The sequence below is a fragment of the Siniperca chuatsi genome, linkage group LG19 (assembly GCF_020085105.1).
Source record: "Siniperca chuatsi isolate FFG_IHB_CAS linkage group LG19, ASM2008510v1, whole genome shotgun sequence".
In the NCBI taxonomy this organism is placed as follows: domain Eukaryota; kingdom Metazoa; phylum Chordata; class Actinopteri; order Centrarchiformes; family Sinipercidae; genus Siniperca; species Siniperca chuatsi.
This window is the reverse complement of record NC_058060.1, coordinates 17,428,209-17,455,955: the sequence shown is the minus strand read 5'-3', so window position 1 is coordinate 17,455,955 and position 27,747 is coordinate 17,428,209. Positions and strand designations below refer to the sequence as shown.

The following is a 27,747-nucleotide window of genomic DNA, read 5'->3' as shown; positions in this document are numbered from 1 at the left end:
GAACAACTCATAAAATATTTTAATTGTTGTTTTTTTAATGAATGAAAGTCGATTTAAATAATACTCTACCAATTTGTTATTAGCCCCATAGCCCATATGTTTTGTCGCCAAGTATAAGCCTAGGCATATAGACTGTAAACTCTTGTTTTTTTTTTGCAAAGTCTTCATTTGATTTGATTTTAAACCAAAACAATGCAACAATGACATATTTAAACTGTATTATGGGCTCTGTATTTTAGAGGAAAAATAAGAGTGGACTTCCTCAAATGTAAACCAAACATCCCATCAGCCTAGTTTTCCTTTCCTACACAAAACATGTATTTATTTAGGGTGTTATTACCTAATTTGTTGATATCCAATATGATCTTCTTTCAGCCTAGTCATTCATTTTTATATCTTTTGATTAAATTGGGCAAAGTTTACCAATGTGACTGAGCTATAGGGCCAGTTTAACAACCACATGGGTTTACACTTTGCACCAGTTAACTTGACAGAAAACACAGTCTGCAAAATGGTTTTACTTGTCATTGTTCCCGCAGTCATCAGCATTAAACTATAGCAGGGGTTGACTGATTTGTAGCAGGATTACTGAGGGATCTGTTGGTTATCTTCAGCTGTTTGATTTGTCTGCTAAAGCAAAGTTCAGCTGAGGGTCAAGCCCAACCAGAGTACACCAGGTAAACTCTCCAGCTCACGGCTGAAGACAATGGCCAGTGTATGGACTGCACAGTGAGCCTATTGATCTCACTATCTCCACCTTTACACTGACAAATTCTCCAGTTTGTCTCCCAGTGGTCTCCATCATTTCTCAATAAAAACGCCACTGCTACTCAAGCCCAAAGTGTATATGAGGGATGTGCTCTTTCTCGTCAAAAACAAACACTGCATCTAAAAAGTTCCATGTAATTAAAACAACTCCCTTCAACATGAGGTCACAGTGTGGTTTGTGAACTAGCTAGGGACGTTTCCTTTGGTTGACCTTGGTGGCCCCTTCCTGACCTCAGGCCACGCTCCAGCCTCAGATTGATACAGGCCACACCGATGGAGCTAATTAATAGGAGCAAGTATCAAATGTAACAGAATGACTCTGCTATGCTAACCACGCGGGCAGATACTGGTGTCAGCGAGCAAACAGTATAGGCTAGACTCGAGGCCCCTGGGTCATTTCATCAGGGCGTGTAAACACTGAATGAAAGACACCACCGTCCCTATCTTCTCACTGCTCTTGTTTGTCACACTCACAGCAGCCAACTGGAAATATCAACAGAAAAGGGAACAACATACAAATATTCACTAATCAGTTGTGTTTAAGGCTGAGAAATACTTTATTATAATGTGCTTTATTTTGTGTAAGAGTGTAAATAGACTCAGTAAAGCCCAGAAGAATGGTTCCAGGTGTCTGAAATCAATAATATTAACTCTTGCTGTACACTGCCTCCATGAGGGCGGTCTCAGAAAAAAAAAAACATGAAGGTGTAGAAGAAGAAGAAGAAATAAGAAAAAATGGTTTCTTTCTCTCTACAAAGGAGTCAAAGCTTTAGTCAAATTGTCAGTGATTTATTGAGGCTTTTATGACGATTGTTTAACACATTGTATAAACATTTGTTACACTCCAGTGCCTGTATGTAGAATAAATCTGGCAAGGTACAATGTTTTTTGACGTTTTGCCCTTGTTTTATTAACAAATACACAAGCACCATCATGGACAATGTATTCGGGAAGTGAAATATATAAAAAATCGTATTTGTATTGCTAATTATTATTAAGAAAAATCTGTAGTTATTTGTTGCAGAATAAGAAAGCTGAACCAATACACACAGTATTATAATAATATACATAGTGCTAAGACTGGTGTGTCTCTAAAGGCATCAGAATCTTCCAGATTTAAAAATCTCCATGGTAACAATTATGTACAAGGATTCCCGAAAGCAAAAACATTAACTTAATATCCAAAACATATTTATTCTCCTTTAAAGAAAACTGTATGTTTGAGTTCTTTGTATTAAGAGACCAACAAGCCTTATTCTGTTCCACAGTTTTGTTACGTACCTCTGTTGGGTTTTTGGTGTGTGTGGCTGTGTGTGTGTGTGTATGTGTTTTACAGTTTGAGCTTGGCCTCTTTGGCCTCCATGGCTTTGGTGGCGACCTGGGCACGCTCAGACAGCATCGCTGCTTGCTCAGCTGGTCCCTGTGACTGGGCATTCTTCAGCAGGAAGTGGCTGATGAAAAGCTTCAAGCCCTCCCGCAGCATTCCTAGCTTGGGAATTCCTGAAATCCTGGCAGATGGGAAACAATGAGGGACATTGATTTCAGAAGCTCACATGGTGCGAAGCAGTAAAGAGGAGCTGTTTTACAAGATGTCGGCTAATAGAGGTTAACATTGCTGAACAGTTAAAATAAACTTTTTAGCCATGCTAGCAGCGCGGCTCCATGGACGGCAATTTTGGTCTCTCCACCATTTTGGTCCAAACTAAAATATCTTAACAACTATTGGATGGATTGCCATGACATTTTGTACAGACATGCATGGTCCCCAGAGGATGAATCCTACTGACTCTAGTCATCCCCTGACTTTTCCTCTAGCACCATCATAAATGTCACATTTGTGGTTTTGAGTAAAATGTCTCCACACATTCTTGTTCCCCAAAGGATGAATTGTAATCATTTGTCATCATCTGTAGACTCGTAGTTTTGTTTTTCAGTGTGTCTTATTTTGCATTCATGTACATGTTTACATCTCCAAACCTCTAAGAAATAATCGTACGCATAATGAAGCTCACCTTCCAAATATGCTGGCTAAGTCCTCAGGCTCAGTTTCTTTTAGCAGTTTAGTCAGCATCAGACGCAAGAAGCGCACTGTGGGCTTATCTAGTTCCCCAAACTCTATTACCTACACAGAAAAACACAGAGGTGACCATAATTAATATATTTTAAGATTTATTTCAATTTATAACATCAGATTTAAATGTAATATAGTGGAAGCTTCAACCTACACACAACATTTAACTTACTTTGAGTATGGAGAGTGAGAGGCACTTCTTCTGCAGGAAGCGGGTAACCAACAGGACCAGGTTGTTAAAGGTGCTGCTGGGAAGGTTGGACAGCTCCCTGAACTTGTCCCATAGGCTGAACTGGAAAGTCATCTTGGAGAATACAAATTGAAAGATTGTATAACTGCACTGAATGATACACTGATGATGCCCAAAAACAGTAGTAAAAAATACAAACAACAGAAACGGGCTTCTCTACACAGGTAATCCTCCCAGATCCACATTTACATGTGAAAAGCAAACATTCCCACCAGCTCTGGTTCGAGCTCTTTGATGAGGACAATGGTCATCAGTTTCTGATACGTGGTGTACATGGCGGCAAAGCAGGAAGTGTGGTCTCACCCCCATTGTTTGTAGTCACAGTTTGAGTCAAATAATATCAGAGGTGAGAGGTGCGAGAGGCTCCCACACTGCAGAGGTGAACTACAGGCCAGGTCACACACAGTTTAAGAGACTGGGTGGTCACACACATCCAGCAGGTAACTTATTCTTATTCTTTCATGACAAAATGTACAGCAAACTGGCCTCTCTAACTTTAAACCCACATGATCCATTTCCAATTAAGGACCATGTACAGTGTGTACTCTACTTTTAAATGGTACTGTTATCATTTACTGAGATTTACTTCCCTTAATCTGATTATGATAATTACTTGATTTGAATGTTTACATACGTACAGGGGGAAAAACACATTATAAATATTGCCAGTTATTTGTTTACCTTTTGCAATAGCATAATGGCTAATGAAACATGACTAGAAGTGAAACGATAAGTCGATTAATCGATTGACAGAAAAATAATTTGCAGCACTTTTCAAGCAAAAATGCCCAACATTCCCTAGTTCCAGCTACTAAATTGGGAGGATGTCTTAGTCTTATGTGATAGTAAACTGAATAGTTTTAGGAGTGTTGGTCAGACAAAACAAGCAATTTAATATCATCACCTTGGGCTTTAGGAAATTGTATTGGACATTTTCCCTAATTTTCTGACTTTCGATTAATTAACTGAGTAAATAATCAGCATATTAGCACATAATTAAACAACAAAGTAATTGCATAGATACAGCATTTATAATAGATAAAATCATTTTTTGTAGTGTTCCTCCAAATTAGTTAGAAAGAAGTAATGAGAAATAGTATGTGCTTTTTTAGCGTACCGCTCTCAAAATAACAATTTCATGTGTTTATGTATCAAACAACTGTCTAGGAGAAAAACTGTTAATTGCATGTACTAATCTGATTGTAGTTGTGGTGCCCGTTAAGCTTTTGTGGAACTAGGGCAAGTTTATTTGATGATGTTGTGGAGATTTAAAATAAGGTCTGTTTGTTTGCAAGGTTCTGTGTAAGTGAGGGTAGTTTCATTTTTTATTCTCAGTCTTCAAGCTATGGGTTTAACCAGCTAGAGTACCTGGAAGCGGCGATCTTGGGAGCAGAATTTCTCTCCCAGTACGGCGTAATAGGCATTAAAGGTTTTCTCCTGTAGACAGCAGTCCATCAGAACATGAACAATCTCTCTCTCCTGCTTGTCCTTCAGGCCCATCCTTCATACAGAGCAAATACAAGGCTTTAAAATATCAACCTTACTACTACTTTGAAATGAAACACGGCTAAAATGAGCATGACATATTTCCTTCTTTCTATCTTTGGTCCAACTTAACATACTGTAGAGGTGAGTGACAACAAACCTAAGCAGTTTCTCGAATGCATCCATGTAATCTTCGCTGGTCATAATCACACAGAAGATGTTTCTTCTGACCTCAGTGTTCATCCTCTGTTTCCTAGCCAGCTCTAAGACTTTGGTACTAAACTGAAACAAATAAAACAATGACAACAGTTAATGCTGCTAAAGCCAAATACACTCATCAAAGTGCTGACATTACTGAATAATACTGACACCTGGGTATCATTTAAAATGTTTTGATGCTAGTGCTTTTTTCGATACCTTACTTTGAGAAAATTAAAAAGGTTTTTCTGCAAACCCTTTTTTCATTTAACAAAAGAAACTTTTCAAATGCTAAATGTTTTGTTGTGTTTATGTCTAAACACAAGCAACAGGACAAGAACTTAATAAGAACATAAATAAAATAGTTTGAATTTGGCAACATTTGGATGTAAATGAGGAACTATCTGAACATGGAAGAAGTAAACAAGGAAACTAGACCATTTCAATAGTTGGTGCAACTGACACTTTTCAGTTGGTAGCACAAAAATATTGAGGTTTGACACCCAGATACTTACCAATTTGTAGTGACCAATAATGGCAACACTGACCCCCTTCTAAAGCATTAAAATATACTGTAGCCTACTAACAAATGTAATTCAGATGAGTGTGACGATGGGTGATTGATGTTAAGTGGCAAAAGATTTACTTTTAAATTAACATGGAAAAAAATCTAATCTGAAGATTATAAATGAGTTAAATCAGAATTGTAATACATTAAATACAACACTGCAAATACTATAAAAGCAGTAACACAGCAGTTCACTATCTGCTTTCCCTACCATGGCGTGGCTGCAGATCTGTACTGGGATGCCTACTGTACACATATACTCTGCCATAATGCTGGTGTCTTCTGTGGTTCCAGTACTCTACCTGTCCTTCAGCAGTACTCTGCTTTGAGGTCGCGTTCCCTTGTTCGCTGATCATGGGCGCTCCGCTCCACGAGGAGCCGACGATCCACCAGCGGCCCACTTGCTCTGCTGCCAGGAGATTGTCCAGAGAGACCCTCAGTTTCATGTCACTGCCTGCTGCACTCCGTTGGATCTGAGTACCACATTTACCCAGAATTAGCCACAAGTGCACTTAGGAGGCAAACACCAGTTGTAAAATATTAATGGAAGACACCAAATTAGCAATCCTGAAGTAGACAACTGTTAAAACAGCCACACTGATGGTCATGCTGAAAGCATCAGCAACACTCTGGACTTTGAGTCTATACTCTGCACTCTGGTGCCACCTGGTGGTACAAGTGGAAGCTACTATGAAAATAACATTATCTTGAAAGAATGTGATGAATAAAATGAATGCCTATAAGCTACACATTAAAAATCTAAATATTTATTTATTTTCACTAATGTAGGGAAATGAGGATATTTCAAATGGAATATGGTCATGTTGTGAAAATCACCCACCAGAGTCCTCTGCAACTTCCTCAGTCTCTCTACAGGCTCAGGATCGTAGCCTGGGATCTTCCGCATATCATTGTTCTTCAAAGCCAGCATGGTTTCCAGCATGAAACGCAGCTGAGAACATGTGTGCACATAAACAAATGTTAGATAAGATTCAAAAATGTATACATAAATTGAAAAATCAATTACACAAAGCTGTAGCCAACACCAGAATGTCTAGTAAATGAAAGGCAATTAAAGTAAAAAGTAATTCTGTTTTCCTTACCCTCGTCTGATCCTGAAACTTCGACCCCATGTTGGTGGCCTTGCGTTGGCCTTCAGAGATGAGCGCCTTGAGAGCCAGAGCGTCGTCCTTCCTCAGGGCAAAGCCGACATTCCTCAGCACTAACAAAACTAGTTCAATGTCCTTCTCTGTAAAGGCTCCAACCAAAAGTTTTAGGATGTCGAAGATGAGGAGAGAATGCACCACCTGGAAGTTATAGAGGTGACAGACGATGGTGACCAGGTTGTCACACTCCTTGCCTTCAGTTGGGTTCTTGTACCCCTCGTCAAACTTTCGCACGACCGTCTCCAGAAAATGGGCTCCCACCTGGGAAGTGATCAAAAGGAAATATTACAGTTGTGATTCATATTATAATTGGATTTATGTATGTTAATATCTGACACATGATAAATAATGGTTCGATATGAGAGCATCACACAGGTTGTAGGCAAACCCACAGTTCAAGTCAAACACATAAGCACACCTCTAAATATAAATAGTGATTGCGTTGTAAAACTAATGGATGTTCTAGGATTTCCAAAATAAAGTTAGTTTTAAATGGTACAAAATTTTCCTCAAATAATCTCAAAGATCCCTCAAAATGTGTCAAAAGCTGACTGTTGACTGTGGTTAATTTTACTCCTGATCCCGTTTTAGGTCATTTACAGGACGGAGAGTCAATACAACTGAGAGATAACAATGCTATTACACCTTAAACAAAGGAAACCAAGGTGTTAGATATCACTTTCCAATTCATTAAAAGAGCATTATCTTACAGTGGAGATGTGCGAAAACAGCTAATCCCTTTGAAAAAAGCCTCCAATGAATAATCCAAGAGCTGATGACATCAATTCCCAGGTCAGTGGTTACTATTTCTCACAGGCTGGCAAAACCTAAAGCTACTTGACTCCCACCGTCACTATTATCAGTGGATGAGACAGTGAACTGAAGGTCTCTGAATGGAAATGACTCCAGAAAGGAAAACCTGTTTAATTAACGTCCATTTTGCAGACCACGCCTACAAAATTGCCTTTGGCGCTTGTTTGCGTGAATCACAGGTTTACAAATTCAAAAGCTAGGATTAAAGGGGGTGTGTTTACCTCTAACCCGACGGCGTGATGGAGGACGCTGACAAGCAGGACGTGCTCCATCAGTAATCTGTCAGGCATCAGGGTCGGGGTGACGCAGGCTGCTAGTAGCACCTCCGTTAGGGTATCATTCATGTCCTTCCTGCTGCAGCTCATGTACAGCTCCTCCAGCTGACCACTGATGGACGCCATATTGGGCTCACTCAGCCTGAAGAAGTTAGAAAATGGATGAATTATCACTTTAAAAAAAATTCCACTGGTAATTCTCACGGAGCAAATTTAAGACGCAGCCCTGGACGTTATTGTGACTACAACATTAACCAGTAAGAACCTACAGAGCGTATATCCTTCTTCTGTACAGATCCATTAATATTTGAAGGGTAGGTCTCCTCAAAATCCTCAAATCTTATAGTTGCATCTCCACAACACCAAAGCCATTAGTCGATCAACAGAAAATTAATTGCCAACAATTTTGATAATCGATTAATCTTCTAATCTAATCATTGTAAAATAAATATCTTTGGGTTTTGGACTGTTCGTCATACAAAACCAGCAATTTCAAGACGTCACCATGGGACAGACTAAATGATTAATCATAAAAATAACAACAACAACAAAAAACTTGATTAGAGATCTACTAACATGCCCCATTTTTCAATGAAAATGCTGATGTATCAGCTGAAAACTTCTTACACTTTATAGTAAGAAAGGGGGTAGGATTTTGATGACTCGGGCAAAATGCATTTTCTTTGTAATACAATGCAAAATTGCGTATATCTACTACAGTGAATATTTCTATGAAATCAAGGAAATGACACATAAAATGTGTCATTTTAAATTTTCAGAAGTAGCACAAATATTCACAAGCTTGCAAACTGACTTAGTAACATCATTCACACAGCAATATCTATCCACTGTTTGCTAACATCGCTTAACATCAGCCATCATAAGCTACTGCTCATAAATGGCCATCGAATTGAGCAAGGTGGGTTTTATTTTTTATGAATACAACTTTTGATTTGTGAGAATGTGCTATTTCTGCGCTGTGGTTAGACAGTTACCTGTTCACCAGGCCTTTCACATTCCTCTTCAGTTTTTCAAGCTCCGCTTTGCGTTTATCATCTCCAGTGCTCCGCAAGTGAGGCGGCACGTACTTACCTGCTGCAGAGATGACCTGGACATTGGAAGATTATAATTAGATCCATTATACAACATACAAGATGTCCATGCTATGACAAAAATAGACATGTTTCTGAACTCACAGTTTCAGACTTTGAGCCAGATGTCTTTGTGTCAGGAGATTCCGCTTCATTTTCATCGTCTGAGTCAACTGCATCACTCTCATCCAGCTCATCCTGGTCATCCTCCATTTCCTCCTCCTCCTCATCAACCATTTCATCCTCATCATCATCATTGTCCTCCTCCTCCTCGGCATCCTCCTCATCAACCATTTCATCCTCATCATCATCATTGCCGTCGTCCTCCTCCTCCTCGTCCACCTCATTTTCATCGTCAAATGAACCCACATCTTTATCGCTGCCTTCATTTGCCATCTCATCTCCAGGTTCTTCATCCTCATCTGACAGCTGAGAGTCGTTCTCATCGAGCTTTTCAAAGTTCTCCTTGGCCATGTCCATGTCGTCGTCATCATCATACATCCCCACAGCCGACGAGCCAGAGTCAAGCATACCAAGGATGTAATCAAGTCCATCAGCCACAAAGGACTGAGGGAGACTTTTCTTGTTTTTTCTCTTGTTCAATCCCAGGTACCGCTCTAATTTCTTTATTTCTCTGTCCTCGTCTTCATTTGCCTCCAGAAGTGCCATTTTCCTTGATTCTTGAAGCTTATTAATTTTTTTACCTTTCTTGGAAGATGAGTTAGTTTTAGAGTTGTCTGATTTCTCTGTAGGAGCACGAGTGGACTTGCTTGAATTTGCTTTTGATACTTCTTTCTTTGCTTTCTCCATTTTCTTCTTCTGCTGCTGCTGCGGCTGTTTATCAGCTGGTATTCCCGAGTTTTCACCATCATCGAGGGGTAAACTGAGGATCTTTTTACCCTCATAATAACTTTTCATTTTGGCTTTTTTCATTTTTCGCTTTTCTTTGCGTTGCTCCTTTCTGCTTTTCTTCTTTACAAATCTCAAGCCATGGTCATTCTCCACTTCTTCAGTGCCACTTTTGCTTTTAATAAACTCATCCACTGCCACCATGTACTTCTGTAACACTGCATTTCCCTTCTTCTTTTTGCTTTTTTGCTTCCATTTTCCCTTCATCCCTACTAATCAAAGTCAAGATATTTTACTACCAGCTGGATAACGTGAGCTAGATAACGTTAACTTCAACCGGCTTCACTTCTTTCAAAATATACATCCGCTCAGTTTGGCTAACAAGCTAGCGTTATTGAACTACAGAGGCTTTAAAACAATAGACAGACGTAAAGCACAGGATGAAAACTCTTGCCTATTTTAAACACATACATTAGCCACCTTATACTTCCACATGCATCTCCATGAGGACAATATTGTTGCTATGACCCACGACCATGTGACCATTTCCTTCCAGGGTACACCGAAGAACTGACGCATGGTGATGACGTATTTTATTTTGGGGCGTTTTATAGTACGGAGTGGTTTTCCTTCGATGTAAACTGTCTTTTAACCATTAGTCAGGGCAGTTTATGCAGAGGTGGGAAGACGCAGGAGTTGTTGCCGTTGTTGCCAGTTGTACGAGCTAGCATGTAGTGAGTCTGTAGTTTTTTTGTATTTGCAATATGAAGAATGGAAGAAGACGACGTTACTATCAGAGAGCAGAATTTCCACAGCCAAGTTCGAGAGTACATCGTAAGTAACGTGCGGAGCGGCTAGTCGAGGCTAGCAGGCTAACAACGTCCTCTACTGCACAGTAACGTTAACGGTAGCTAGCGTTAGCTTCATCTGTCAGTTTGACACGGCAGAATTTATTCAGCTCGATAACAATAGTTAATTTTATCGTGCACCCAAAACATTTATTATTTTATGCCCGCTTAAGTTATTGGCCAAATTTTGATTAAATTAAAAACAGCGAGTGAACACGCTAATTAAAGTTAGCTTATGTTAACGTTAGCTGTCATTATCTAGTTGATGACAGTAGTATAAATTAGCTAGCGTATTGATTGGTGATGTTGGAACAGACCTGTATGAAATATGCCTGCGGTTCACTAGAAATATCTTTAACTGGGACATGGACAAAATGTCCCAGTCCTCACCAATTCAGTGTCCCTCCTAGTGAGGACTAGGACATCTCAATAATTCAGTATCCCTGAATTAGTGAGATGATATCTTTATTTTTTTTAATGCTTTATTTATCTTATATTTTCCGAAACGGTTTACATAATGGTGGTGCTCAGCGCAAATAGTTTTATTTGTGTGAGGAAAGATGGTCTGTTGATGTTGCAGATCTAATTAAAGAATATATTGTCTCATGAAAAACATCTACAGTTTAAAACCTTATATGAGGCAGAATTGAACCAAAAGTCATAGATCTGTTTGTGAACAGTTATGTTAAGGAACAATACCATTAGAATTAGAAACATGTTGTTCCCCTGAACAGAAAGGGCTTAGTTTGGTATGTGATTTAGTGAATACAAAGTCTATTTCATGTTTTTTAGCTCATTATGATGATTTATGGTCTATGCTTTTTAGTAAGATATCCTTAATTTTTGATGAGTTCTTCTGGTTGGATGCTTATAAAAACTTGAGTTTTTGTTTTAGGAAGGGAAAGATATTATTTCTGACAGATATCTTCTTTCTTGGTTTGCAGTGTAATATTATATGTAAGAAGTTATGTTCTTGTCTGACAAATGTTTCCCCACAGCAACTTTACTTTTGGTGTCTTATGAGTCCCTCTTGGCTGGTCTCTTGTGTGTGCAAGACACAATAAATAACATAACTAACTAACTAACTATTGTTGGTGCCTTGCTGTTACTACGAACCACATTGTTTTTGATTTGTGTGTAGCCATAATTTCAGAAAATTCAAGAAAAACTTCAATGAGAAAGTTCAAGACACTTTGTCTTCTTGATTATTCCTGACAGATACTTTTGAAGTATAGACACCATCAAATGTCTCACCAGCAGACAAGCTCAATGTATCTGCTTTAGCTTGCACATTTTGTCCTAAGCGTCTTCTCAGTATCCCATATCAACATTTTATACCTAAGATCCCGTTGCATGATGCTGTAATGACGCTGTATCATTTAACCTTAATGTCTATGGTGAGTCAGCTTATGGCTTGATTTCTACAACTTCCAAATGATATTTATTGTTGTGCGTGCTTATGTTGCAGCCAAGGTTACTCTGGGGTAAGTTTGACTCAGTGACAAGATGGTACACTCTTATTAGAGTGTGGGAAACTGTTTCTTCCATAATAGAGTCCTACTGTAAAGAATTATCTAAGAATGCACAGAAAACCAGGTTACTGTGAGAAATCACATTAACACAGGATAGTGTGTCACTAGTTCACATGTGGTTTGGTCAGTAATTACATTTTCCACTACAACCTCCAAACACAGCTCTAACATCAGCCATCATTGTCAGGCTTTCACATGCTTTTGTAAACAGAGATGCACTGTGTTGAAGAAATTAAGTTTTTATTGTCCTTGACATCCCAACCTGAATAACCACATTTTTGGTAGATTATTATTATTATTATTATTATTATTATTATTACCATTAGGAGACAATATAATGCATACTTTCAACAGACTTTCCAACATCACGTTACTCTTCCTATCCATGATCTCTTCCATGCTAATGCACACACTGCACAAAAACATACTGATCAGTTCATCTACTTGCAGGAATGGCAGGATCCGCTCTCAGAAAATATGTAATTACTGTCCTTCACCTCCAGCTTGAGTTCATATATCATAAATGTGTGAAATACTGTTCCTAAGTTGGTTGGGGATGCTTGCAAACTGCTTGCAAGAAACCTGCCTTGTTATTATGAGCTCATTTCCATTGCTTACACTGTTAATCCATATTTTTTGAGGGACCAGAGTGATAACTTTGCTAGTGGCAGTTGCGTTGACTGGTCTGCTTATAACTTGTCGTTATCTCTTCCCAAACTGTTGTATGGGTATGTGCCTGTTTATCAGCTCTGTGCACCTGATTCTGTATTATTCTGGGATTGCCCCTTTGTGGACTTGTTTTTTCTTGAGCCACTGTCACCACGGAGTTTTGTACCTTTTAATTATGTCAGCTGTCTTTCATTTGGAAGGAGACTGCAGGCGATAATAAAAAATGTTTTTGCTACAGCTGTCATATAACACCATGTTCCTTCCAGACTGACTGTGGAGGTTTGGGATTTCTTTTTATGTCAGTTTGTCTGTCTGAAAAGCGCACGGTCTGGCTGAGTCATCTCATAATCCCAGCTTGGCCATGATGAGTTATGCAATGTTGACAGGGTGCAAAGTGCTGAAGTGGGAGCTTCTAACATTAGTTGCGTCCCGGTCACTGTCACTGTAGAAGCGGGGAATGTGGAATGTGATCTTTCTGTAAGACCATCCAGCTTGTTTTAAGGCCGTGGTTACCTAATAAATTCCACGCATTGGTAATTTCTGGACTACTTTGCATGTAGCGTTGGCCTAATTAGTATTGTCAGACATTGGGAAACAATGATACACACTCAGTGCTCACTTTTGTTCTTTATAATCAAATGAATGAGTCACATTGAACAATACCGCTTAGTAGCTAATGATGTGTGTAATAATGGGGCGGGAGTGATGTTGTTTTCCTCATTTTGTACACTTTAACAGGCCTAAACCAAATGTACAGTTATTTTTGGATAGCAAACATTTACAGACTGTACAAATACTAAGTGATCAAGTATTATATTCCACTGTATGGGAGGAAATTCACACTCGGGTGGGTAAGTCATTCTGAACTCTACCCTGTCTGGACTAGACATTCAAACGCTCAGATAATCCACTATTATAGTTAAAACTATTAGAGCTGAAATTAAATTGTTTGATTAGTTGATTATTTTGACTATTTTGCTAATCAGGTAATCGTCTAGGTAGTAAAAAAATGCAAAAATGGAAAAAATTAACTGGTTTATCTTTTGGTTTTCTTAGTTTTTTATGAGGTTAAACTGAATATTTTTGGGTTTTGGACTGTTGCTCAGACAAACAAAATATTTTTGTACATCACCATGTCGTCTGGAAACTTGTGATGAGCATTTTTAGTTAATTGCTGATGTTCTGTTGTCCAAATTATTAACCGTTTAATCAAGAAAATAATCAGTTGATTGATTGATAACACAAATGATTGTTACTTGCAGCCCTAAAAACTACACATTGTTTTAAAAACAACTTGTTATACTGTTTGTAAAAGTAGTAGAACATGCATTACATATACAACTTTTACACAAAAAAGCTCTCTACGTATAACTACAATACTGGGTTACACTGAAGTCTTGCAGCCTTTAATAGGCTGTATAATCTGAATACATATTATATATAGTATTATATTATCTGGATTATAAAATGTTCAGTAAAGATCAACAATCCCATAGTCTGTAATATGGGACAAACAGTAACAGGGAGTGGAGCATGTAAGTTTGAAATCTGCTGGGTGTACTGTCGATAACGCCTTGCTAATGTGCTGATTCACCTACAGTCATAGTTAATCCTTGACTAAGATTCTTACGTTGTCGTTTCAGATTTGTTTCCTCCTGTTTGCAGTCCTTTACATCGTGTCCTACTGCATCATAACCAGATACAAGAGGAAGAGTGGTAAGTGTTTCTGTAAAATATGAACGCTCACTCTGTGGGAACAGAAATCAGCATGTACCTCAATGAAACCGTGACCCATCTTAAAGCATCTGTAACACTTACACAGCAGAAATGTGTCCATGGTGGACCCATTTCCACAGCAAACACTGTAGAAGTTAGCCTGACAGTCTGGTTATGCTGTGTTTGCTGAAAGACAGAGGCCGCTATTGTGTTTAGACTGAAAGGGTGTCACGGCCAAGAAGGCTTTAGGTGTATGCATGAGCGACCACACCCATGCCTGCAAAGTAATCTGCCACAGTCAGCTCTGTATCAGTGTAAACTGTATCCACCCCAAATTGCTTTTAGGACTGTGTTAAAATGAATACAATTTGTCACATTATAACAATTGTGACCTACCAGGACAGATTATATCAGTAATCAAATGATAATCAAACAATGTAGACTCAAGGAAAGTCTGAATTTCAATGGGATCTTTAAGAGAAGGTTTAGTTCTTCTGTAAAATCTCTGACACAGCATTTGAGCTACAGCAGGCAGACATGACAAATGATAAAAATCTGGCTGAGTTATAAAGGAGACAACAGAGATGAAAACAAGAATGCTTTGGCAGACATTATGAACTGTATCCCATTTTCCCAGGACAAATTTAGTATGTCCAGGTCACCTAGGCTTCCCTTGTCACATTTTGAAAGTAGACCACTTTGCACCAGAAATCCCTTCTGGAGTTTTATACAGTAGAAATCTAGGCTGCTCTTATACCTTGTGGTTTGGTAGCTGAATCTTTTCACTTACAGTACAAAGGGATTGTGAAATATAAAGCGGCATTACATGAACTAAGTACAGTTTATTTGAGCATACTATTTACTCTCATGATTATTCATGATCATGCTCTAATTTCTTGCATACAATTTTATCTGTTACTCTCAAATATGTATGCTGTTTGTTTTTAAAAATTAGAATAAGAGAGAGACTGATAGCTGTAAAACATTTCACAATTTCTATTTAAAGTAAAGTGAAAATTTTATTTAAAGTTTTTTCAAGGAATATAATATAACTGTCAAATTAGCAGTGGAATAAAAGGATCATGGTTTACATTGTTTTTAAAACAATTACAGATGCTCGGAAAGAAATAGTCAATCTTAAAGTTCCCTTAAGATAGGCATGTCTCAAATACTGAAGCTGGTTTGCTACTGCATTTGCACTAACACTCTTACAATAATTCATGGTGATATCGGCCGATATGGGTGGGAAACGGCTTCAACGGATACATCATTGTGTCCCAAATAAAACGTTTAGCTAGTGCTGTGTTCTTGTAAGTACTGTTTGAAGAAAGATGTAATGTATGAAATGTGGACCGTATACAGCTCAAAAGGTCACTCTAACCACCTTGTCACTGAAGTGGTTTGATTTCCTTTATAGATGACCATGAGGATGAAGATGCTGTTGTCAATAGAATATCGTGAGTAAAGCTAATTTCAGTTATTTCTTCTTTTTAGAACAATGTATTTTAGAAATTGTGGCAAGCACCGTTGAGTGAAGTAACTTTTATAGTAATTAGTAAGTAAGTAATTTATTTATTTAGCTAATTAGAAATTACAGAAAATTAATCTGCAGCTACTTTTATATTCGAAAAACTGACAAACAATCTCCGGTTTCAGATTCTCAATTGTGATGACTTTCTGCTTTTCTGTGTTTTATATCATAGTGAGGTGAATATCTTTGGGTTTTTGAGTGTTGGTTGGACAAAAAAAGACTTTTGAAGACGTCACCTTGGGCTTTACGAAATTGTGACAGGCATTTTTCACTATTTTCTCACATTCCATATAATCTAATTCCATAGACCAAACAATTAATTGATTAATCTAGAAAAGAATCAGCATTTTAATATAAGGCATTGCACTAATTTACTGACTGCCACACTTTGAATGTGTTACAGATTGTGTCATTAGCTAGAACTGTGGTGGCAAGTATCACATATCACTCAGTTTAGAATTACAGTACACATCACACTCAAGGGTGCCTGTTGTAGCCACATGCATCCTGCATGTTTAGGTCCAGCTAAGCAAAATGATACCTGAGGGTCCAGCAAAGTAATGGAAAGCATTTCAGTTAATGAGCTCCTTATGTTATGGTCAAGTGGGGACTTTGTGCCGCTCTACTGAGGACCACTGAGCAGATGGTCACTCCCTTGGGCCCAATCTGGAGGCCTACAGCCTCTGAATCTCTACAAATTGCAGACTGTAGAAACATAGCCAGTCCATGTCTTTTGTCCTAGGACTGGGGCAGGGACAGATGAAACTGAGGAGCAGAAGGATGATTGAAAGTATAGATTGACAATGAGTTTAATCCATTGCTATTTAAGTGGTCGCTGTCACTAAACGACCAGTGTCGCTGTCACTAAATAAGTTAATTCCTCACTTGCTTTTGTTTATTAATTCTTGTCACACTGTAAACCAAGTGACTTTTTTATAATATGTAACATCCATCCATCCATCCATTTCCTACCGCTTGGTCCCGTTAGGGGTCGCGGGTGACTGGAGCCTATCCCAGTGACTTTGGGCCTTAGGCAGGGTACACCCTGGACAGTGGCCAACTCGTCGCAGGGCTAACACAGACACAGACAAGGACAGACAACCATTCACTCTCACATTCATTCAATACGGGCAATTTAGAGTTATCAATTAACCTACACATGCATGTCTTTGGACGGTGGGAGGAAGCCGGAGAACCCGGAGAGAACCCACGGTAACACGGGGAGGACATGCAGACTCCACCCAGAGAGATTGTGTGATGTTGGTCTGGTCCAGGAGCTTTAGCCGCTCTGCCACCGTGCACCCCAATATGTAACATGTAATCCAAAATTAATCCTCCAGTAACCAAGTAATTGCTGTTAACATATAATCTGATTTGAAAAAGAAAAAAATGTATTCTGCATGTGTTCGTTTTTTATCTTGACTAGTCCTAACGTGTGTGTGTGTTTGATTCCATTTGCAGATTGTACTTGTGCACCTTCACCCTGGCAGTGTCGGGTGGTGCCGTCTTCCTACTGCCTTTCTCAATCATTAGTAACGAGATCCTCCTCTCCTTCCCCAAAAACTATTACATTCAGTGGCTCAATGGCTCCCTCATTCACGGTCAGTAGATCACACAGTTCATGTGTCTTTTTATTTAATAAACTAGTTTTCTCTCCCTTTCTTGCCCATTTGTCTTTTGATTAAAAAATATTTGTAATAACATTGATTAGAATCATAATTAACTTTTTACATTAATGTCAGAATCAGTAGATGTGTTGATTAGCATGCTGTGCAAATTGCAATGGACTAGTACCCACATAAATGTTTTAAATACTTGATTGAAAATGAAATACATAGGAATTCTTATTCAAACATTTTCTGGTAACATTTGACAGAAAGTTTTTCTTTAATCTTAAATTGTTGTCACACCAAATAATTCATTCAGAAATTAGCATGTGTGCTTCTAATACAGTATGATTTTTTTTGTCTTAAAGAACAATGACAACAACACTCAAGTCAGTAATAATTTCTGTCAATCCAGTTTCAGATTGTGCTATAACACTACTTAAAACATATAAGAGCAGAGTTACTCCAAAAAAGGATAGAGACATTGTTGCAGTTTCAAGCTTTCAGTTTTACTTACAGTAAAACACTAACTGGATTAAAAGAATATATTAATAGACTTGGGTGTGCAAACTCTTTTTGAATCTGCTTGACATCGGTTGAAAGCATCTCATCTTGTTTAATTCTTGGTTGAATGCAGCATTTTATTTTGGGCTCAGTTTTAAAAACTAATTTGGTTCTCTCTTTGTTGTTGTCAGTTCTACTTATGATCAAAAAGAGCTTCACTGAAACATTTTGGGGTCAAATTAGTTGTATCAGTACTATTTTAGTGCCAAACTGTAGCTAAATTCAGAATTTCTAAAAGAGCAGTACAGTGCATGATGGAGAGTCCACATCTTCTGCAGAGAAGGGGGTCCCTGCAGGACTTTTGTGGCATCTATCTACTATAGAGGGCAAGCCATTCCTTCTTTTAATTTGTGTGAATGAGGAGAGGATTCATTTTCCAGCAGGACAGTAACTGTATTGCATTAAAACTACGCTTTGTGTGTTTGAAGTCCAAGAAAAAGAAAAGATATTTTGACTTGCAGGGTTTTTTTATTCAAAAGACTTAAACCCCATTGAACATTTTAGGAACAAAAAGAACAATGAAAAATGCTGTAACACACTGGGCATTCTATTTGGATGCTTTTGATAATACTGAAATAATATGGTTTCTTAATTTGGTTACCAGAGTGAGTACAAGCTATAATTAAGGTAAATGATGCACATACCAAATACTGATGAATTTTGACTTTCTATAAATGCTGACACTTTTTACTTTGATTGTTGAAAAATGTATACTTGTGTTTAAGCAATATTATTTGACTATAAGTCTGTGTAAATCATAAATGTCTATAAATGTGTAACCACCAGCGGCAGCTGCTGATAGCTGGAATAAGCCAGTTTTCATTCCTTGATTTAAAACCAAACCACGTGAGATTTAAAAAAGTCTGTTCTGTTTCATTTGTCATATCATCACATATCAGATCAATTTACATCTTTATGTCACAGTCAGTCATGCAGACACTCCGCAGAGGCAGGTGTTAACCACCAGCTCTGTTGTTAAGGCTGTTGGGTGCTGCAAAAGCCACCAGGGGGCATTAGAGTCCATGACTTAGACATGACAGGAAGACACTTACCAGATAAAAACCCTGTGTTGGCACCTCATCTCACAAACCACTACATAATAATATTCAAGGGAAAGACCTCAAACATCTGGGGAAACATGTCTGTAGAACCTAACCAAGCCTAAAAAATGTTGTCACATTCTCACATCAATAAATAGGACTGACTATTGGTTTATAATATATTATTTTTGCATAAAGCTGTATGTGTACACTCTCATATGTTTGGTGTCTACAGGTCTGTGGAACCTGGTGTCACTGTTCTCCAATCTTTGCCTCTTTGTCCTGATGCCCTTTGCCTATTTCTTCTTGGAGTCTGAGGGATTTGCGGGATCGAAAAAGGTACATTGCCTTAAATGTTTGTTGTAGAATTTATATGCATCATTTTAATTTTTGTTTTATTTTCTTTGTGTCTTACGCAAGGTTACCAACTATCAAAAAGCATTAGAAATGGAAAATGAGTTTGACACTTTGCTGGGCTTTCAAAGTCTGAAACTTTAAAAATCCTGAGAATAATTATCAAAAGTCTGGAAATTCACTTTCATCCAGTTTTTGTGATACCGATACTTGAGTTATTTATTAACTGTGAGTCAGAGGTGACACAATCTCCAATGTTTAAAAACTAAGGCCTGAAAAAATGTGAAACTTTGAATTGGAAAATGTGGAACCCTGTTTATTTGTGAATTTCTGTCGATGTATTTGTATGCTTTACTATCCATACAAGGGGTTCCCTCTTAACAGCCAAAGCAGCAGCAGCAGGTGCCTAGTCCTTGACCTCTCCCTGACTCACACCACTGACTGTAACTGCCACCGCAGAAAGCTCATTAACCATGAAAGTCTGAATCTGGACTTCGCCCAGCGCCACATCCTGACAAACCCTTCCAATAAGGCCATAGGCTGCAAACGCTTCAACACTGCTGCATCGGCCCCACTGATTTAAAGCCTGATTCCTTGTCACCCCCTCCCCAGCCCCCTAAAATAAAACTTCAAAAGGACAGGCTAATAATCGAGTTGTAAGGCTCAGCGAACTTCCTCGTTTAATTGATTACCCCCAAAAAAAGAGGCTGGGGACTCGTGTTCCAAAAGTCCATAAAGTTGCAGCAACATGACAGCACAATAGAGCCGCGCAAAATGGAGGGGGAAAGATTTACTTTTAATACACCTCTATCCTGTGTCACAGTTTGAAACCTCTCTGGTTTATATCCCTCCTGGCAAAAGCACATAAAAATTAGTCTGTACTGTAGTGTATAGCCAGTTCTTTTCTTCTCCAGCCCACTAATTTGTTGGTTGGATTTCTTCAGTAGAGGGCAGGCCCTGATGTGTAGGAAGCAGGATGAGGCCCTCTTTAATGTTTGTCCTTTTTGTTCTTTTTCATTTCAACAAGACTGTTTCTTGCCACTGATTTTCCATAAATTTTGCTTAGAGGAAGCACTGTTCAATGTTGAGCTGCACTTCCAGGTATATATTGTGTGTTTGCTATGGAAGGGGTGGAGGTGACACTCCTGTTTCACCTAAAAAGTGGAGCTGCCTGCAGAGTCGATCATGTGGCTGACAGCAAGAGGAATGTAAAACACAGATCCAAGTTTTTATAATGTGATATTATCCCTTTCCCCAATAACAGCATTAGACCACAATGTCATAAAGTTTTATGTGGCATTTTAACCTCCTGGGCTAATGTTATGGCACTGCAAGGTCCTTTTGACTGCGGAAATGAAGTGAATGATGAATTTCACTACTAACGTTGTATGTCAGTCTTTTCATGTGGCTGTGTTTACTTTTGACGATGTACTAAAAGACGCCACCAGAATAAAGATGGAAATGTGGATGTTTTTTTTTTTTTAATGTTAACTGTTCAGCTCCTCAGAGGCTCTGTCACCTGAGTGATTAATAGTTTAACAAATTGTCCAAATTGTGGATGAATCAGAGCGACTTAGGGTCTTGATGTCAGATGTTATGATCTGGCTTTATTTGCTGCTGTAAAATGTCTCCCACTTTACTGCTTTCTTTGCATAAGAGCTGCATCATTGAGGCCACTAAAGGTTGTTGTGTAGTTTAGGGTTTTTGGTTCTGATCATGTTTTAGAAACCTCTATACCATGGTGTATTTGTGTAATTGCATCTTGCATATAAAGTAGTATTCTAAAATGAGGAAAAAGCCTAATATAGCATTTATTTCACTTATCTGTTAAAGTTGTCTCCACACCACCAGTAGATGGCATTATAATGATGAGCTCCATCCCTTTCATCCTTATTGAGATGATCAGCGCGTTCTGACAAAGACTGTGAAGACATCAGCGCCAGTCTTTGTTCAGACTTCTATTTATATCAAGGGACCTGAGTTGGCTTAATAATTATACATGATGGGTATGATATCTTGAAGCTATATTTACTCAAAACAATTAGATCAAGGTTAAGAAAAAGTTTTGACTGACAACTTCCTGGTCTATTTCTGTTGTAGTCTAATCTTATTTTTTTAGTAAGGCTCACTAAGGCTCAGATGTTTATTACCTTTAGCTAAAAAATATGTATTCAATACCACAGCCTAGGTTGCTAACAATTATTGTAACTTTAGTGAAAAGTATGCAGAATTTCTAGTTTTAATATTTTAGGTGTTTTTTCTAGACATAGGTTTTTGCATCGAGAAACAATATAAATTGTGGAAAGTATGCTTTGCAGTGAATAGTCTTTTGGTCTTACCCACAGTATTGAAATGTGTTTGATCCTGAAACGAGTTGGAACGAGTTTGACCCCCTGACTGACCCAGCAAAGGGCCAACAGGTTTCATCTGGTAGTTAAAGAAACTCCTCATCAATCTCATCCTAAGCCCTAACCCGCCAATGATGAGAAGTGTGTTTATTGTGGAGGGAGAGGGGGGGAAGAGAGAAAACGTCTCGCCAAGCAATCCCGCGTGGTGTTACTAAGATACTCCTCTTTGTTGGAGTTCCACAATGGGGGCCAGGATATTTATTTCAAATCTCCTGCACATGTAGACATTTTTCCCAGGCCTTCTTTCGGGCAGGGCCAGCCGGAGAATATAAAGTGGTGTTTACATACCTTCCTTTAAGGTCACAATGTCTCCCTGAAGCTGCCTGTTACAATGTTCGTTACCATGGCAACATATTAGTTCGAGCTGGGAATTTAAAAAAGAACAAGCGAGTTGCTCAGGATTTTTCTCCCCTCCTCTCGTGACTCAGTTTTTCTAAACTAAGTGATAAGTTCTGAAGCTTAACTGATTCTGTACCAGATTTTTTGCTGTTTTCCTGATTTTAAAGCAAGATATCATCTATCATACATGTAAACTGAATTACTACAACTCATTTACATAACTTTGGCTGTGTAGGGCAGAGTATTAGGTTGATAGGCTTCTAGGTGCACTTGGTCCTACCCTTTTTTTCTTGACGATAAACCCAGGATACAGTCATTTATTCTTTGAAGACTTATCAGTCTGACACCTTTTCTGTAATCAGAACAAGCTGTCGTCACTGTAGGATGTCAAATAAAACTTGGCAAACATCAGAAAGTACTGAAGCTGCTTTCTTCATTTAAATTCTTCTGTTTTCTGACTCATCTGGTGAATCAGTCATGAAACCAGCAGGGAAACAGGGATTTTAATTCACATCCCAAAAACCAAGTTACTGAACTTTCACAACAATGTTTTGTTTTCTCTTTTTCTTGCCAACACCCCCTCCTCGGTTTGAACAATACGATGTGATGCTGATCATTTTCCATGCTCTCGTTTCATTGGTGCTTTTTTAAAGAAGTCTTATTAAGAGTCTTTAGAAGTTCGTTGTGCAGCTTTACAGGGGAGTGTCCCGCTCCTCTGCTTTCTGTCTTTGACACGGTCATTGCGCTGTGGCTGACTGGTTGAAGGATACACTAATAAGGTCCCTGGGCATCTGGCATGTCTTTAGCAAAGAGGGCAGTCCTTTTGGTGGGGAGCAAAAAAGGACCCTACCCCCTCTCTCGCTTATTACACTCTTGGCCCTTGTTCCACACGCCCCTGACAGTGAGCAGAAGGATGGTCTGCAGGATGATCTCTGCCACTGCCTGCTGACCTGCTAAGGATTGATGGCGGCAACTAGGAAGCTCCTGCACCACCTAACTCTCTTCCTTTGTCTGATCCCACCCCCCCCAACATCCATCACAGCCCTGCACCTTCCCAAGTATCATCTCTCACTCTCTCACACACTTGTACAGTGGCATTCAACTTCCAGAGGTGAACTCTGCTGGATTCATCAGTCATAGCACTACATCAAAGACAGTGGCAGATTGTGCTTTAGTTTTTCTGCAGCACAAGCTAGGCGGAAAAGCTTGTGAACTGTTTCCAGGCCCTCTGCGGCTTTGTGTAATTGGGTGGATTTGGAGGTTGATTTATTTGGCTGGTCGTGTGTGTGTGTGTGTGTGTGTGTGTGTGTGTGTGTGTGTGTGTGTGTGTGTGTGTGTGTGTGTGTGTGTGTGTGTGTGTGTGTGTGTGTGTGTGTGTGTGTGTGCGTGCGTGCGTGCGTGAATTCATGCATGTTTGTTTGGTACTGCATATGAAGCGGTTACTTTTCTCTGTGGTCACTACACGCATTCTTGGAAGTCTCCCCAGTCTTGTTCGAGCATAGCTGCAGTTAACCAGCCCCTCACTCGATGTCGGTGTGAGGATCAGGGGATGCTGAATATTTCAGAGCTGCTATATTTAGAGGTAGTTACACATTTAGAATGGCAAGAATAGAAACTTTCAGCGGGCGCTCTGGATGCCAAGGCACAGGTCTTTTTCTTTTTTTCCTCCCATCACCAGTTGACAGTTTTGTCTTCGATCAATGATGATAGCTTAGTTGGATTTTCCTATTTTGGTATCATATATTATGTACACATTTGCCCTTCCTTACCTTTTGTGATGAGGAACAAAGGAATAGTTAAAGATAAACATAACTTTCACTGTGCAACGTCATGCATGTGGATGGATGGATGAAACCAATCTGGGCTCACAGTTCAGTGTCCTCTTTCTCCTGCACAGTCAAATCATGTCCGACACAGTGGATTGTTCTTCCAGCGAGGCAGGAGCCAGGGATGATAGTAAGGGAGATGACAAGCATTGCCTTTGCCCTAAATGATCTGAATGGGTAATGATTTGAGTCTTATAAATGATTGAGAGACCTATCTAAAGGGAATACACCTTCAGCTTGGCATGGACAGCTTGTTAAGGTGGACTGGTGCGCTTGAGCGGACGCACGTCCTGCCTACGGCCTCTACTTGTCCTGATGCATCCTTAAGAGAGCGCGTGTGGGATGTGGCTGAAGTCCCTGAAAGCATTCCTCTCTCACCTCTCTTACCTCTGGGGAATGAGATGCGCTCAGACGTTGAGTCCTCTCCTCCATCAGTCTCTCTCTGTTGTTCTCCATCTTTATTTCTCTCTATCTCTCTCATCTCTTCCTTTCGCTCTCTTTTTTTATTTCGGCAGTGTTGAGTGTGTTTTCCCTACTGCCCAGTTGAGCTGGGCTGTGAGATGCTTGATTGCAGCATCCATCTAGTGAACTCAGAGTGTGCGAGTATGTGCAAAAGAGCATGAGGCAGTCAGCTGATTTTTATCAATGTCAGATTTGTGGCTATATTTTTAGTGTTTGGGTTACGGCATAACAGCAAATATGCTTATATATGGGTCCCTTAAGATATGTTATCACTGTGATGTATATATTTATTCATAATATATCGCTAAGATTTTTTTAGGTTTATTTCGTGCTGACTAAAGACCCTTTAAGGCCCACTTACCACCTTTAAAATTACCTGTCGAGTGGCTGCAGTGTCCACCTTCGCCACACTGGGGCACTCCAGACCCTGCCCACTTTCCTCCCTCTTGTGCTAGAAAATTCTACACTCACTCACTGAGGCTTTTTCAGAATATCCCCATAAGAGGAGGCAAGAGGCAAGTGATTGCTCAGTAATAGCGAAAGAATGCTACAGGGAATTTTCACCACTGACAATGTATGGAATCTGAGAATAAGCTTAAATCCCTATATCCCTATCCAAAGTATGGACTGAATGGGTTAGTGATAATATGTAGACAGTAAATTTACCAAATATGTCTGTGACCCATGAATGCTTATATGCTGTTTGTCAGAAAGGTGCTTGTAAAAGAGATAAGAGCTCAAGAGTGAGTTACTGATATTTTAGGTTGCATGGTAGAGAAGACCACTGTTCAACAGTGACACAAATTGTAATGCAAATGCTAAAGGACAGGTGGTTTGGATGACAGTCATGAATTGTGTTGGGGAAACAAACAAAAAAAGTCTTGTCTGATTTAATCTGCAGAATTGAAACCATTTCCATTCTATAAAGCGATATGATTAACAGGGGGAACTTTCAAAGTGAGACCCCCTTCATGTACCTGTTGGCAAATACTGAACAGCAACCGCACAGCCATTATGTTAGCTGGTAACAAATTGCTCATATGCACCCAATTTAAGCAGCACTCCAGCAGCAGAGAGCCCTTGTTATCCTGGGCCTGGTAGCCTACCTGACATATGTATGAGAACGCCTATCTATCTTACAGTGCTAGACAGCTCAGCTCTCCAGCAGGGGGGTGAAATGGAAACTGTGTGAACAGGTAGAGGAGGACTTTATTAACCACTCAGCAGTTTGTGACCCGGAAAACCCAAATTACCCCAAAACCCTCTTGTCTACGCAGCCCAGGACACGACCGTGGTGCTAAGGGAGCTCCTAATCGGCCCCAGATGGGAGGCCTGCTCTTGATCTGACCCAGCCAGGCTTCATGGTCCTTACAGCAACCCCACACACACACACACACACACACACACACTCTTTTTAATCTCACCTCTGCCACCACCAGCCCCTGTTAGACCCACTTTATAGACCGCAATATGTGTGTATAAAAGAGCTGTTTTACACAGGAATCCGTGGGAGCGTATATGAGTGAGGCAGGATGGAGGAGGGAGATGTAAAATTAATCTTGTTTTGTATTTAAAAAAATGTATATGAAATACCACCTCCCAGCTCAGTGCAATGAACATCAGTTTGATTGTGTTTTTTGATGTATGTTGATATAAAATCATTATATTTATTATGATACTTATTCCAACCGTATTAGCCATATCTAATTAGATTTCTTTCTTTTCTGTGCACTTTTTCTGTCAGGGCATTAGGGCGCGTATTCTAGAGACCTTTGTGATGCTCTTCCTGCTGGCTTTGCTCATCCTGGGCATCGTGTGGGTGGCATCAGCGCTCATTGACAACGATGCAGCCAGTATGGAGTCACTCTACGGTACGTTATTAAAGAATTCTCATTTCAGTTGTGCTTGTAAATCCCTTGTTGTATTTATAAGGAATAGTTCAACAGTGCGCTTTGTTGCTTCTGGAAGAGCGTTAGATGAGAAGACTGATACCTCTCTCATGTCTGCATTAACTATGAAGCTTGAGCTGCAAGTTGATTAGCTTAGCTTTGCATAAAGACTGGTATCAGGGAAACGGGTAGCTTGGCTCACTCCAAAGTAAAAGAAAGAAGAAAAAAACACCTACCAGCACCACTAAAGCTCACAAATTAACACATTATATCTCATTTGTTTAATCCCTTCACATATAAAATGTAAAAAGACAAATTTTGGTTTTACTAGCAGTTTCCTGCTGGAACTATTTCTTGTGCATTTTCCAAAATGTTTAATATTCCTTAAGTCTATATTTTATTAAATGAATATATTTTTTCTGTAGATCTTTGGGAATTTTACCTACCATACCTCTACTCCTGTATATCGCTGATGGGAGGACTGCTTTTACTCAGTGAGCCATTTAATTTCTTCCCACATACACTGAAAAAACAAAATGTCTTTACTGATGTGGTGTTAAAGTACCATCAGTTTAATATTGCTGAATTAGTTCACCTTAGTATGGTTAAACAATCAGGCTGATCACACTTTTTTCTTTCTCATATGCAGTGTGCACTCCTGTGGGATTGTCCAGGATGTTCACCGTCATGGGCCAGTTACTAGTGAAGCCAACAGTAAGTAGTCAATATTCATGGTTGTTCTTTAAATGGTTTGGTCAGTAGAAGTATAAAAATAGAAGTTTTCACTGAAAGACTACAGAGTTGAACTTGATCAGTTCTGCTCAGACTTGAGGGCCCTTTGCACCTTCGTTCTGAAAGATGTCTGTCTCAGTCAGCCATTTACATGTGCGACAGAGGACTACAAATACATCACCAACTCATCCTCCCATCTGCCATCTCTCCAGTCCCACTTTGGGCCTAATTATAACCCATTTCATCTCTTCCTCCTCTGCTCCCTCCCCTTCAGATCCTGGAGGACCTGGATGAGCAGATTTACTGCATCCATTTGCAGGAGGAAGCCCTTCAGAGGAGATTAAACGGTATGTCTGTGGGAGACGTGTTGGCACATTATAGGGGAGGGGAGGGGTTGACTGCCCTATTGGGTGTGATGGAGCGCGCCACACTGGAATCAATTAGTATTGAAAATTCAGCCAGGCACACACACACACTCTCTCTCACACACAGACAGACACACACGACACTGGCCTTTCCCCACTGCTGTCTTACTCTCCTAACTTTCTGCTGAAGGGCAAAGCAGCCGCCATGGCAAGGACCATATTTTATGTTAAGGAAGTTTTTAAGGATCCATTTAAGACACTCCAGTACCACTGTCACTGCTGGTGAAATGATTGCCTCAGTTAATGTCAGGACCAGAATGGTATCCTGGGT

At 39.4% G+C, this 27,747-nt stretch overlaps 2 protein-coding genes across 4 annotated transcripts in view; one reads left to right on the top strand and one right to left on the bottom strand.

Moving 5' to 3' along the window:
• Positions 1-1,541: 1,541 nt before the first annotated feature.
• On the bottom strand, positions 1,542-10,069 carry nom1 (nucleolar protein with MIF4G domain 1). Its single transcript, XM_044176312.1, has 11 exons — positions 8,791-10,069; positions 8,590-8,702; positions 7,541-7,736; positions 6,444-6,767; positions 6,182-6,292; positions 5,643-5,813; positions 4,735-4,856; positions 4,458-4,590; positions 3,012-3,143; positions 2,781-2,890; positions 1,542-2,276 (listed from the first exon to the last, which is right to left on the bottom strand). The coding sequence occupies exons 1-11, from the start codon at positions 9,799-9,801 to the stop codon at positions 2,099-2,101; spliced, it is 2,601 nt and encodes an 866-aa protein (XP_044032247.1). The 5' UTR covers positions 9,802-10,069; the 3' UTR covers positions 1,542-2,098.
• Positions 10,070-10,163: 94 nt separating this feature from the next.
• lmbr1 (limb development membrane protein 1) overlaps positions 10,164-27,747 on the top strand; it is a 35,156-nt gene continuing 17,572 nt past the window's right edge. For 2 of the 3 annotated variants that reach the window (XM_044176313.1, XM_044176316.1), the window contains exons 1-9: positions 10,164-10,368; positions 14,227-14,299; positions 15,717-15,756; positions 17,292-17,431; positions 19,277-19,380; positions 26,175-26,301; positions 26,745-26,813; positions 26,969-27,033; positions 27,326-27,398. In XM_044176313.1, the coding sequence (XP_044032248.1) occupies positions 10,306-10,368; positions 14,227-14,299; positions 15,717-15,756; positions 17,292-17,431; positions 19,277-19,380; positions 26,175-26,301; positions 26,745-26,813; positions 26,969-27,033; positions 27,326-27,398 (754 nt within the window). In that variant the 5' untranslated portion in view covers positions 10,164-10,305. Of the gene's footprint in view, positions 10,369-14,226; positions 14,300-15,716; positions 15,757-16,002; positions 16,007-17,291; positions 17,432-19,276; positions 19,381-26,174; positions 26,302-26,744; positions 26,814-26,968; positions 27,034-27,325; positions 27,399-27,747 lie in introns of those variants that run through there. The other variant, XM_044176314.1, reaches the window with a different exon arrangement.

Coding starts and splice junctions, on each gene's coding strand:
- nom1 (XM_044176312.1), bottom strand. CDS start 9,801: ATGAAGGGAAAATGGAAGCAAAAAAGCAAAAAGAAGAAGGGAAATGCA. Junction 3,144..4,457: donor CCCAAGATCGCCGCTTCCAG/GTACTCTAGCTG, acceptor GTATTCTCCAAG/ATGACTTTCCAGTTCAGCCT. Junction 2,277..2,780: donor TTAGCCAGCATATTTGGAAG/GTGAGCTTCATT, acceptor CCCATCTGCCAG/GATTTCAGGAATTCCCAAGC.